Here is a 12985-nt window from a genome sequence, read left to right as displayed (position 1 = left end):
GAACATAAACAACACATATATGATAGATTGATAATCAACTTGAATCGGATCCCAACAAACACAATATGTAGAATTACAAATAGATGATCTTGATCATGATAGGCAGCTCACAAGATCTAACATGATAGCACAATGAGGAGAAGACAACCATCTAGCTACTGCTATGGACCCATAGTCCAAGGATGAACTACTCACACATCAATCCAGAGGCGGGCATGGTGATGTAGAGCCCTCCGGTGATGATTCCCCTCTCCGGCAGGGTGCCGGAGGCGATCTCCTGAATCCCCCGAGATGAGATTGGCGGCGGCGGCGTCTCTGGAACTTTTTCCGTATTGTGGCTCTCGGTAATAGGGTTTTCGCGACGGAGAGTTTAAGTAGGCGGAAGGGCAGAGTCGGGAGGCGCTCGAGGGGCCCACACCATAGGCCGGCGCGGGCCCCTCCTTGGTCGCGCCGCCCTATGGTGTGGCCACCTCGTGGCCCCACTCCGTATCCTCTTCGGTCTTCTGGAAACTCCGTGGAAAAATAAGACCCTGAGCATTAATTTCGTCCAATTCCGAGAATATTTCCTGTGTAGGATTTCTGAAACAAAAAACAACACAAAACAGGAACTGGCGCTTCGGCATCTCGTTAACAGGTTAGTGCCGGAAAATGCATATAAATGATGTAAAGTGTGTATAAAACATGTGAGTATTGTCATAAAACTAGCATGGAAAATAAGAAATTATGGATACGTTTGAGACGTATCACCCCTTCACCTTCCCCTTCACCTTCCCCACCTTCAGCATCCTCCATGAAAGTATCACCGAAATGATCAAGATAGTTGTCATCGATGAAATCATCCCCTTCTTTATCTTCTTCCATTATAACCCCTCTTTCTCCATGCTTGGTCCAACAATTATAGCTTGGCATGAAACCCTGCCGAAGCAGCTGCATGTGAACGTCTCTTGAGGAAGAGTAACCCTTCTGATTCTTACAGGCAACACATGGACAGATAACAAAACCCCCCTGCTTGTTCGCATTAGCCACTACGAGGAAATCTTTCAAACCCGTAATGAACTCGCCGGAGAGTCAGTTACCGTACATCCATTGCCGATTCATCTGCATTATTATAATATTAAATATATAATTAACCATGCATCATGCATTTGTTAAACTAACTAGCTACAAACAATAGAAATTAAACAATGAACTACACACATGCATATTTTATCAATGACACATGAAAGGTTCAAGTTGCTAACCGCGATCGAGGAGGAAAAATAAATGAGAAAGCTCAAGTGTGGCTCGGACACTTCATATCATATTTGTTTCATGCTCTTGGGCATTTCATCGAACACCTTGTGTGCATAAGAGGAACCAAAAGCAAACCCACCACCCCTTGTGAAGATTGCGAAGAGAAGTGGCACCAAATGGCTAAGTGAAGTGAGCTGAGCTGCCTTTTATAGGGATGGGCCTTTAGTCCCGGTTGGCATGGCCAACCGCGACTAAAGGCCTTCGGGCCAGGCCTGAGGAGCTTTAGTCGCGGTTGGCAACCCACCACCCCTTGTGAAGATTGTGAAGAGAAGTGGCACCAAATGGCTAAGTGAAGTGAGCTGAGCTGCCTTTTATAGGGATGGGCCTTTAGTCCCGGTTGGCCTGGCCAACCGCGACTAAAGGCCTTCGGGCCAGGCCTGAGGACCTTTAGTCGCGGTTGGCCTGGCCAACCGCGACTAAAGCTCCCCCCGTCCACCAGCTGGCCACCGAGCACGCTGGGCCCAGGTCTTTAGTCGCGGGACGCCTCCCGAACCGCGACTAAAGACCCCTTTAGTCGTGGTTCCTATATTTTGGCGACTAATGGGGCTGGACGAAGCCTCTTTTTCTACTAGTGATTGCAAGTGGTGCAAGATATGGAAAAACATGTATATATGTTTGATTGTACAGTTGATGGAGTTATGCACAGTGAAATATGTCCTTTGTTTGGACCTTGACGCGTCACTAGTGACTTCATATTGTCCGTGGTGGCACATAAGCCCACATTATGATGAAGCGGAGAGGAGGTCTATGGCATGAGCTAGCGGGTCATCTTTGCAGTGCAACATCGTCGCTAGAGCATGCAGTGGCCCTAGCGCATCTCCAAAGCACCAATAAGGGGTTGACGAGATCGCACGATGAAATTATTAGCAAAAGAAGTTAAACATTACAAGTGACTCAAGATATGGACAAATATGTATGTTCAATTGTACAATGGATGGAGTTATGCACGGTGAATATGTACATGTTACTTTGTTTGGGCTTGCATCATGGTGGCCCCATATTGTCCGAGGTGGCACAGAAGCTCGCCATATGAAGATGCATAGAGGAGGTTGATGGCATGAGCTAGCGGGTCATGTTTGTAGTGCAACAACGTCGAAAAAGCATGCGACAGTCCTAGCACATCTCCAAAGCACCAAGAAGGGGTTGACGGTATCACACGGTGAAACTATCAGCAGCAACAGTGGCGATGCTCGGAAACATAGGACGGTTAAGTCGATCGGCATCGATGGATAGCTATGGCACATCAATTCACATCTATAGCCATAGACCAACTGCAACAGATCAAGGCATCAATAAGAAAGATACATACGCCGATACCAAGCCCTTCCCTTTGGGTAGAGTGCATGAGCGGAAGTCTAATGAATGCAAGGCGATTCTTCAATCCCTATGGCTAGATAATACTCCAGTCAACTTAGAATTAGCAAAACCAAAAACTAAAATGCCCGAAGAACCTGCAAATCGATCAGGCTATCACGGGATCATGTGCAATTCGCTTACATCTTAACAGAACAAAACAAAATGGTCATCCGGGAACACAGTTTGTGGCATCCATCCATGCCATGCCTCACCGAACACATGATTAAGACGAAATCTTACCAGCTGAACAACATTCCATATATTCGGATTCCATATGTGCATGGTAGAGTACAAAGTCCAGAAATACGCAGTAGTACTCTACAAGCAAATTGAGCCTTTTTTATGCGGCAAAAACAAATTTAGCCATCTTGACGGTAAAGTGAGCGACGGAGGAACAAAATTTTACAACCGAACGACATCCATGCATGCCTTACCAAACACATGCGCTTCAAACAAAATGTTCCCAACTGAGAAGGTTCAGAGTACAAGTTCAAAGTAATCTGTGGGCAAAACTGAGCCATGAGCACTAGCTTATGCATGCAGGAATAAAATTAGCACATGCAAGACAAAAGAGAAATCAGCAAACAATCTGTTTAAGAACAGAGGAACCAGCAAATGTCATCAAATTCGTTCCATGCCATGCCTCAGTTACGAACACATATTTCGGACGAAATGTTACCAGCTAAACAACATATTCCTAACCGAAGGGAAGATTGGAGGGTACAAGTTCAGAAGCACGAAGTGGTAGTCTACAAGCAAATTAACTGAAGCCATCTTGACGGTAAACTGACGCAGGAACGAATTTTTACAACTGAACGACGTCGATGCCTTACAGAACACATGTGCTTCAAACAAAATCTTCCCAACTGAAGAGATGATTCAGAGCAGAAGTTGAAATTAATCTACTATGAGCAAACATTCCATATATTCGGATTCCATCTGTGCATAGGAGAGTACAAAGTTCAGAAGTAGCCCCATGCATTTGTACTTCTGAACTTTGTACTCTCCCATGGGAGTAGTGCCCTACAAGCAAATTGTGCCTCTTTTTTCTATGGGAGAAACAAATTTAGCCAGCTTGACAACAAACTGACTGGGGAGCAAAATTTTACAACCGAACGACATCCATGCATGCCCTACCAAACACATGCGCTTCAAGCAAAATGTTCCCAACTGAGAAGGTTCAGAGTACAAGTTCAAAGTAACCTATTGGCAAAATTGAGCCACGAGCAGTAACTTGTGCATGTAGGAATAAAATTTGCACATGCAAGACAAAAAAAACAGAGCAACCAGCAAATTTCATCAAATTCGTTCCATGCCATGCCTCAGTTACGAACACATATTTCGGACGAAATCTGACCAGCTGAACAACATATTCCTAACCGAAGGGAAGATTGAAGTTCAGAAGTACTAGTCTACAAGCAAACTGATCCATGCCTGTAAACTGACGCAGGAACAAGTTTTACAATGTGCTTATGTGCTTCAAACAAAATCTTCCCAACCGAAGAGAAGATTCAGTGATTCAGAGTAAAAGTTGAAAGTAATCTACTATGAGCAAACTGACTCATCTTAATTAGCAGTAACTGATGTACTATGCAGGAACAGAATTGGCACACGCAAGACGAATAAAATCAGCAAACATGTAATCTGTGATAAGAACAGGGCAAGCAGAGATTTCATCAAATTTGCTCCAAGATTTTGATATTCATGCCAACTGGATAAGCGAGGCACCACAACACATTCGTACTCCAATCCGATCGTGCCACAAAATGTTACTATCAGAATCAGAAGCAGCACAACACATTACTCCAATCCGAACCACTACGTAGGAAAGGATCCTTGCTAGCTAGAAACGAAAAGAGGATGGACTAAACGAGCGAGACGACTCACGCGCGCATCTTGGGGGAGGTGCAGTCGACGCCGAAGGGTCCCCCGAAGCCGCATGTGGCGTTGATGTCGGCGTCGGAGGCGACGGCGACGGAGGCGGCGAGGTTGGCGAGGTGGATGCGCGGGAACGGGACGTAGACGCCATGTACGGCGACGCGCGAGTTGACGACGACGTCGGGGTCCTTGATGGGTATGTAGTTGATGCGGACGTCGTGGTTGGATGCGTGGGTGACGACGAGGCTCTGGCCCTCGCCGGCCATGGTGGGGAGGATGGTGCCGGGGCGGAGGCGTCGGAGGTCGGCGCGTGTGAGGCGGTGGTCGGGGACGACGTGGAAGCGCACCGCGGAGACGTAGTCGTGCCCCCCGCCGACGAAGATGGCCTGGTCGTCGAGCGCGAAGAGCGTGACGTTGGCGAACCTCTCGAGGTCGGCGAACTTGACGCGCATGGCGAGGGCGACGAAGCCGTAGCCGCCGTCGCGGAGGCGCGCGATGGCGTCGCGGAGCATGATGCGCACGACGGAGGCGGCGGTGGCCTTGGAGGAGGAGTGCGCGGAGCGGGCGGCGTGGCGCGGCGGGATGTCGTCGAAGCAGGAGTGGGTGAGCGGGCGCAGGAAGCCGTGGAGGCCGTGGACGACGTAGCGGCCGTCGTTGTAGAGCTCCGGGTGGGAGACCTCGACGCCGTCGGCGAAGATCCTGGCGTAGTGGACGCCGAAGGGGCCCCGCTGGGAGGCGATCTTGAGGCAGAGGCCGACGGCGGCGGAGGGGATCTTCATGGTGGCGGCGGAGGCGAGCTCGGCGTAGGGGTAGTAGCCCATGGCGATGTGCTGCAGGAGGAGGTGGTGGCGCGAGCACATGGGGCAGGAGGCCTGGAGGAAGGCGTCGGGCGCCGCGAAGACGGTGATCGCGCCGGGCCACCTCGCGAGCGGCGGCTCGTCGACGAGCAGCGGCGCGGCGGACGCCATCTCGTTGTAGCCCAGCGAGGTGAGGACCCTGGAGAGCTGCTGCAGGCCCTGCTCCGCGTCCGAGGGCCCCGCGTCGAGGCCGGCTTGCACGGGAGGAGGGCTCGCTGTCGCCGCCGTGGTAGGGAGCGGGAGAAGCGTCGTCGTTGAAGCGGCGGGTGTTGTTGACGGTGACGGCTCGGAGTCGGACCCCTCCTGCGGCTGGGAGGCGAGATCCGGCTGCACCGTGGGGGGCGGGGGTGGCAGGAGCGGGGCGGGACTGGTCTCGGCACCCAGCTCCGCGTCCGCGGCCTGCGCGTCGGCGACGAAGGGGTCGAGCAGCAGGGACTGGCTCTGGCTGTCGAGGTGGTTCTGGTGCATGGAGGGGGTGGCGCTAGGGACGGGGTGGAAGTGGGCGGTGGCCGTGCCGTGGTGGTGGTGGTGGTGGGTGCGGGACGCGGCGGTGCTCTCGGTCTCCGGCGAGTGGGTGGCGGCGGAGGCGGCGGAGAGGAGGATGGGGACGAGCACGAGGAGGAGGAGGTGGTGGCGAGCCATGGCTGGCTTTGGTCTGGCGGATTCGAAATGGGATGGGGATGGGCCGAGCGGCGGAGGGAGGGGGTTATAAAGATGGCGTGGGGTGGGACCGTGGTTGCACGCCGCCTGCGCTTTGCTTTGCTGGCCACGGCCGGGGCCGGACGAGCGAGCTCATCAACTTGAGGGAGAAGCCATACATTTTGTGTTTCAAATTTTGAACTAAAATGCTTATGAATTCTGGGGTGGCCGAGTGAAGCATCCACAGACGCGTTTGGGCATGCTGTAGCAGTGATTAGTGTGGAGTATGTACGGAGTATGTTACTTGGATATATATTCTCATATTTGCTCTTTCTTTCTCAACTAAGCGCGCATTTGAAATTCTGAAATTGCTGTAAATCATGTGAATTTGCTTGCCATTCATTCACTAGCAATTCTCCTTGATGAAAGAATTCCCAAACCGCTAAACATAAATTTTACCCTTCTAATTAAGGACAGGAATCATGCGCCAACGTCCGCACTAAGGTGCACGTGCACGACTCTCACGCCTAAGATGCTAGGAAAGAAAGTGTAGACCCGACAACTTTTTCACGTCAGCCGGCAACTTCAAGGTCGTCGCATCTAAAGAAAAATGAACGATTGCGGATCCGTCCGCGTTGTGAAGCTAGATTTCTCGTGTTCTCCCAATAAAATTTCAGCTAATTAAAGGCGCAATTAATCACTAGATCAGAAATACCTTGATATCTCCAAGCACTGACATGAAAGTAACATGGAAATGGCTAGCTACTTCTAAAATTCGAATTTCAACTTCTAAGCTAGGGGTTGAATAAAAAATGTGGCGACCTTCCTCTCCTTTAAACGAATAAAAACTCACGTAACAATTAATTATTGGCACGTTGCATTTACTGAATATTTCACTTTCCAGCACAGGCTATGCATGGGCACAAAACAAACAAACAGTCTCAATTTTCCGTAGGCCCCACGAAATCTGCATGGTCCGGTCTTTGGGCGAGGGCAGGTGACGACTGGCCTGGCACATCTGTCGGGTAACTGCCTGACCCAACCATGGTTCCGCGGGTCGGAACTCGGAAGCTTGGTTTGGTCCCAGTAGTACTCCCGCGTCTCGGCGCGATGCCCGTTGCCTCGCCACTGCAGATCGGACGCCCATCTTCTTCGATTTTGCTATTGGCTTATTCAATTTGAAGGATTTGCAGGATTCATATTCTTCCTTTTTTTTTCTCTAACTAGGAGAAAAACACCTATCTACACTTCTAAATATATCTCTTGCTACCATTCTATTGTTTCAGTTTGGTGACTCAAATATATTTATAGATAATAATCCTATATAACTAAATAGATCATCCCCACTAACATATTTCTCTCAACATGCAGCCTATCCACCTCAGCATATCTTCCACGTCAGCAGCAGATTCCGGTTTCATTTCCCCTGATCCGTTTGGTTTATTACTTTTTTTTAGAACAGTTTGGTTTATTACTAAATTGCATCATCAGTAGGCATGCAACCTATTAGTGTAGCGTAGGCAGCCCATTAGTCCAGACGATAACCAAATCATAAGGGCCGGCCCACCACATCTTTTTTCTCCACCCCCCTGTACAACCAGCGACCTTTGGCTCTTCATCTTCTCAATTAATCCCAACAACCGCACAAGTTGTTTCCTCATCATCCCCACGACCTCTTCCAGAAACAACGATACTAGAAACTGAAAAAGACATACGAGAAGGCATCTCTTCCATTAATTTCCCCTCAAGGTGTCGTATTGTTCCACTAGAACCTGTCCATTGCCGGCCTCGACATATATAGGGGTGCTTCTTGCCTCCTTGCCTAACCTCAGGGGATCCACTCGGTGTCTTCCCTACCAGGTGCCACAATCCTCTTCGTTCCCTTTCTTTGTGCACCCCTTCTAAATCGCTAGATCCTACCGCCTCGACTACCGTCGAGAATGTGCTCTTGAGGACGTTGCTACCTTTGTTTTCACTCCTTCCACAGGGCCAGGTTCCCACCCTTTTGTATTTTTGTAGTCTCTGTTTTTGTTATAGATTGGATCTACTATGTTTCTGGAAAATCCTTAGCGCCTCCTTAATTTGGTGTTTTCACATGCCCATTTGTGTTATATATTGATTTATGATCAATTTATCCTAAGAATCAAGCTCCCTGGCGATTTAGTTTATGCCTAACCAGCAGCTTCATGTCCTCCCATGCAGCATGTTGTGATGCAATGATGTAGAAGAACCAATACGCCATTAGTTTGGATTTTCACTCAGTTTGTAAGTAATAAGAAAACTCTTTGGTTAATCAATTTCATGATATTATGCGTGAAGTTCTACATTTCTCATATCTATTGTTACTTATTTGCTTCTGATATTAAAATCTTCTGTTTGCTCTCACTCGACACCCTAATTGATAATTTCAGTAAATTAGCTGTAAATTAAATTCTTAGTTGCAGATAACAATTGTTCACTTCGGAGATACAATATTTTATGCCACATGGGTTTCTTCTGATCATACCCCGTTCCTTAACATGATAAGTTTACTTCTGATCAACTAATTTCTTTTTTGCATTTCAGCTATCTTTATCCTTCATTCCTTCTTAAAAGCTGCAATTTGTCTCTGTTCTCTTCCCTGCTATGGTATATCACAAGGCTTTCCAAACAGAAGAATTACCTCTTGCAGTGTTGTTTCTTTCGTTATCAGATCTAATTATGCTGAATAAGAAAAACACAAATAGGATGCTAGGTGCCTATTTTTTCTCAGATTTTTCGGCTAGCAGAGGGTGAAAGTCATATACACATCCTTTCATTTGACCATGAATTACTGAAGTGATTATATGTTGAACCATTTGGTGCGAAAAATACATTGTTATTCTATGCAGATAGGCATTTCGCAGAATTGTTCTGTGGAGCGCCTGATGGAAGCAATCTTTGGAACACACTTCAGCTATTCTATATGAATGTAGGGGTGTCGACACTTTCTACATGTTATTCATTTTAATCAGAACTTTATACGGTTCACTATTTCAAGGAGTATCTGATTGGCCAATATTATATATGTACTCCAAAGTAGCTTCTTTCATTTTGTTTCAGTCGGCATAAAAACAGATTGTATATGGATGATAAAAAAATATTGATACTGTCATTCAACATCTTTTCATCTCTCTTCTAGAAAATTACATAGCAGTACTGCTAGACGGTCCTGAAGTTTCAGTGCTGGTAGACAGTTCTGGAATGGACATGATTATGTTTTGAATTTAATCAATCTTAATTTCATAATTTTACGTATCTCAATTCTCTTAATCTGATTTTGTAGGAAAAAAGAGATCTAGATTTATAATGTTACCATACTAACACATTTCTTGGAGTAAAGCAAGCACCAATGTTTTCTACGTGAATTATTTTATAGATAAAAACAATATTTCAATGAAATTGAGATACATGTTGATTTACATAATCGGTATGATATTAGTCCGCATCAAAATGGAGAGATGGCATTAGTTATAAACGTTCCGTTAATGGTAGTACATCGATGCAACATCATGTCCCGCCGCAACGCGCGGGGTATCATCTAGTTTCTATAGATTTGCAGCCATATGATTCAAAATATATCCTTCTAGCTTTCAAAATACAGTCCTATTATTGAAAAAGTATGATTCAAATCCATGGTACCCCTATATTTGTCATCGCCCCAAGCCCCCGACCATACTTCTAGCTTTCAAGGGGACCATTTTCCTCGAAAATGATTTGTGTTGACCGATCCAATGGATTGACCGTCTGCTTTCAATAGGGCGTCGTTTGCCTGTTCCCCTCGAGAGGCTCCTCCTGCTGACGTCACCACCTACACGCCGTCTGCGCTTTGCGCTGCCACTTTGCTGGCTATGTATTTTCGGTTCGGCGTCAAAGCAAGGACGACGCCAAGCCACTCGACGCCTAAGCTAACCCGGTGCCACACCCCTTAGCGCCTAACCCTTGGAGTCATTCTGTGTCGAAAATCAATGTTTTTAATGTCTTTTTCAAGATAGTGATGTTGAGACTGTATCTCGAAGTCATAATAAGGTCTTCCAGGAAATATCCTCACTTCGGTGGTGCGTTAAGTGCCGACATAGGGCGCGCGGAGTTGTGCATCCCATGAATCTCTTAGGATCCAGTCGGTATTCTTGTTTGTTGGTGTGGTTTCATGTCTGACTTTTTTGATGTACGAGTCTCATCTTTTGGTGATGGTGCGCTGGTTTTCTGGAGACTTAGCACGACAACTTCATTATTATACACTATATAAAGGCTGATCAGATTAGGCAATCAGTATTGATTTGGATACTGTTCACTGCCTAATTATACACTCTTTCAGTCAATCACGCAACGACACATTATGACAGTGACACTGTTCATGGACTATTTATCCATTCCTTTATCCAAGCAGAGGTAACCGGCTACCGGCAGAGACATTCTTTATGTTCCTATCGATGTGTGGTTCTCCTCAACGGTGGTCAAAGCGGTGCGGACCCACCATCGATTGGTTGAGAAACACCCACGAGACCAAAAAAAAAAATAGAACCAAAGCTCTATTCCTCTTCTCTTTCTCCCTGGCCAGGCACGGGCGGCGTGCGTCCCGCGCTGCAGAGGCGGCAGCGGGCAGGCTACGGGCGGGCGGTTGGGGCGACGTCGGCCGGGCGCGTGGACATGCGTGCCAGGGGCGGCGGCGGGTGCGCGGTCCGGAGGGCGTCGAGCAGGCGGCGCGATCTGGCGCGGGGGTGGGGCGGCGAACGGGTGGCGTGGCCAGGCGTGGCGGCGCACGGGGTACACGGCGGTGGGTTTGAGGCGCGGCACGCGAGGCCGGGCGGCGGCGGCCAGACGCGGCGGCGACACCATGGCGCGAGCCGGAGTGGGGCGCCGGTGCTGGAGGCGTAGCAAGGCGGACCAGCCGGATGCGGAGTCGGCGCAGCGGCGCGGCGAGAGGAGCCGGCAAGGGCGTAGGGCGGCACGGCGGCGAGCCGGCAGGGCGCGAAGGACGCGGGTGAGTGGACGCGAGCCGGAGGGGAGCGGCGCGGGAGTCAGAGGCGCGGGCGGACCGGCAGGCCGCGCCGGAGCCTTTTCCCTTCCAAGGGTCGTGCCCTCCTCTCTCCTGACCGGTAAGTTCTTGGCTGTTCAAATCTTTTATCGCGAGCGTCTTCCTTGCCAATGCTTGGCGCGGTGACTCCCTTCCCTATTTTGTAGAGAGAGATATAGGTCAGAAATGATCCCCAATATGTACATCCGTTCTAATCTTTCCTGGCATAAATTTCATTAGCTCCATGAGTTAGCACGCAAGATATCCACGTGAGATTTGTTTCCGCTGATACCCAATTTTGCATCAGGAAAGCCAACTCATAGATTTTGGTCTGGTAGCTAGCAGTTTATGTCTTGCATCAGGTTGGACATTGGACCTCCGGTAAGATGGCCTACCAATTAACTCCATCTATTTTCTTCTACCATATAGCTAGGCAAAAGTTTCTTTGTTACACAATCGGATTACATGCTGTGCAGGTAAAAGTATGGTGGACTTACTAGGAGATGTTCAGTATATATGGACTCCAGTTATGGTTCTGTTATTTATGCACACCTTATGTTTCATAAATTGATTGAAGAAATTGTATGGAGGGTGGCCGCGTGGTGTTCTTCGCGGACAGAATAAGCTAAGCTGTTCATTGAGCTGAAGGCATTGTCTCTGTAACAATGCTTGCATCACATAGTGATACACGAGAGAATGTACATCGTCAACATGTAAGGGAGATGGTTAAGGAAATAGTACTGACTGGACTACAATGTTTTCCTTGACGTGAAGACAATAGAGGGGATGTATGAAATTAGTCCGAGTCTAATGGAGGCTTTATCTGTCATGAAAATCCACTGAATCGCACGAGATCTCAGCTGCACCCGCCGCTGTGAGGTGTGTTTGGATTTGGCTAATTCTATTTTGGTTTGTTAATTGTTATTATCAGAATCAGAACTTCAGCTTTGTTCCCGTAAAACCGCGTACTGGAGAACTTCATCTACGGGCTAATTTCAGTTTTAGCTTTCTATAGAAATTTGCTGGAAGAGGTCTCCAAGATATTGACAATGAATAAATGATATGAGAGGATGCTGCCACGGCAAATACTGGTCCCTTACCCCTTATCCAACATTTTCAAAGCTGGTATGTTCGTCCATTGCTCATTGCAAGAACGCCCCATATTTTGCCATCATGTGGTATTAGTTTTGTTTTGTTTACGATAGATCTCTGAATTTTACGATGCCACCTGCAAAATGGTTGAACAGTTTCATGAATTCAATCTTTGTCAACATATATATGGGAGTAGCAAATTCAATCTTTGTCAGTATATGCACCAAATACATTCACGCCACCCACATGATTTTTTGGCTAAAAGTTTAGAAACTGATTATTCAGATCTAAAAGAATGCCATGAGCGTAATTTTTGGGTAGTGTATAAGTATCACCGTGGGTGAAACTACTTTCCATGTTACCAGGTTCAACCAGTGAGCCGAAGTGTGGTGCTTTTTAGTTTCAGGAGTCCCAAGCCAGCTTGTGCTTCTGTTGATCCATACTTCCGGGGCGACGTCGGTATGCCTTGCAGTTCGCAGTGCTGGGACTGCTATGCCAACTCCTGGCGTGCATCCTTATATTTCAGATATCTTTCTTTCTAGGATTTGTTGGTACTTTGTCTCAACATTGAGTTTGATCTATTCAAAACAAATAGGTAGCAAAAAGGTAGTGTATACTATATCCGCACACCAGAATTCCGTGTGGTTTATTTGTATTTCACATCTTCTGAAGTTCATAAAAATATTCATGGTTAGTAGTGGCTTGCTGAATTGTTTATCCTAAAGTTATGCTCATCGGCTCATAGTAAGCTGTTCAGTTGTTCGTATTCAGGTAACTTGCTTATATTTTGTTTTTGCTAGCTTGACCATAACACCGTTCGGGATTTATTTTGCAC

General features: G+C 47.5%; 1 protein-coding gene across 1 annotated transcript; it reads right to left on the bottom strand.

Moving 5' to 3' along the window:
* Positions 1-4342: 4342 nt before the first annotated feature.
* LOC127298570 (uncharacterized) lies at positions 4343-6058 on the bottom strand. The gene has a single exon (XM_051328422.2). It carries the CDS (start codon positions 6024-6026, stop codon positions 4533-4535), a length of 1494 nt encoding a protein of 497 aa, XP_051184382.1. The 5' UTR covers positions 6027-6058; the 3' UTR covers positions 4343-4532.
* Between the last annotated feature and the right edge of the window lie 6927 nt (positions 6059-12985).

The sequence above is a fragment of the Lolium perenne genome, chromosome 5, assembly GCF_019359855.2.
Source record: "Lolium perenne isolate Kyuss_39 chromosome 5, Kyuss_2.0, whole genome shotgun sequence".
Lineage (NCBI taxonomy): Eukaryota > Viridiplantae > Streptophyta > Magnoliopsida > Poales > Poaceae > Lolium > Lolium perenne.
This window is presented reverse-complemented; position numbering and strand designations above follow the sequence as displayed.

Excerpts from the sequence above, each read along its gene's own strand:
- LOC127298570 (XM_051328422.2), bottom strand. The coding sequence starts at position 6,026 with ATGGCTCGCCACCACCTCCTCCTCCTCGTGCTCGTCCCCATCCTCCTC.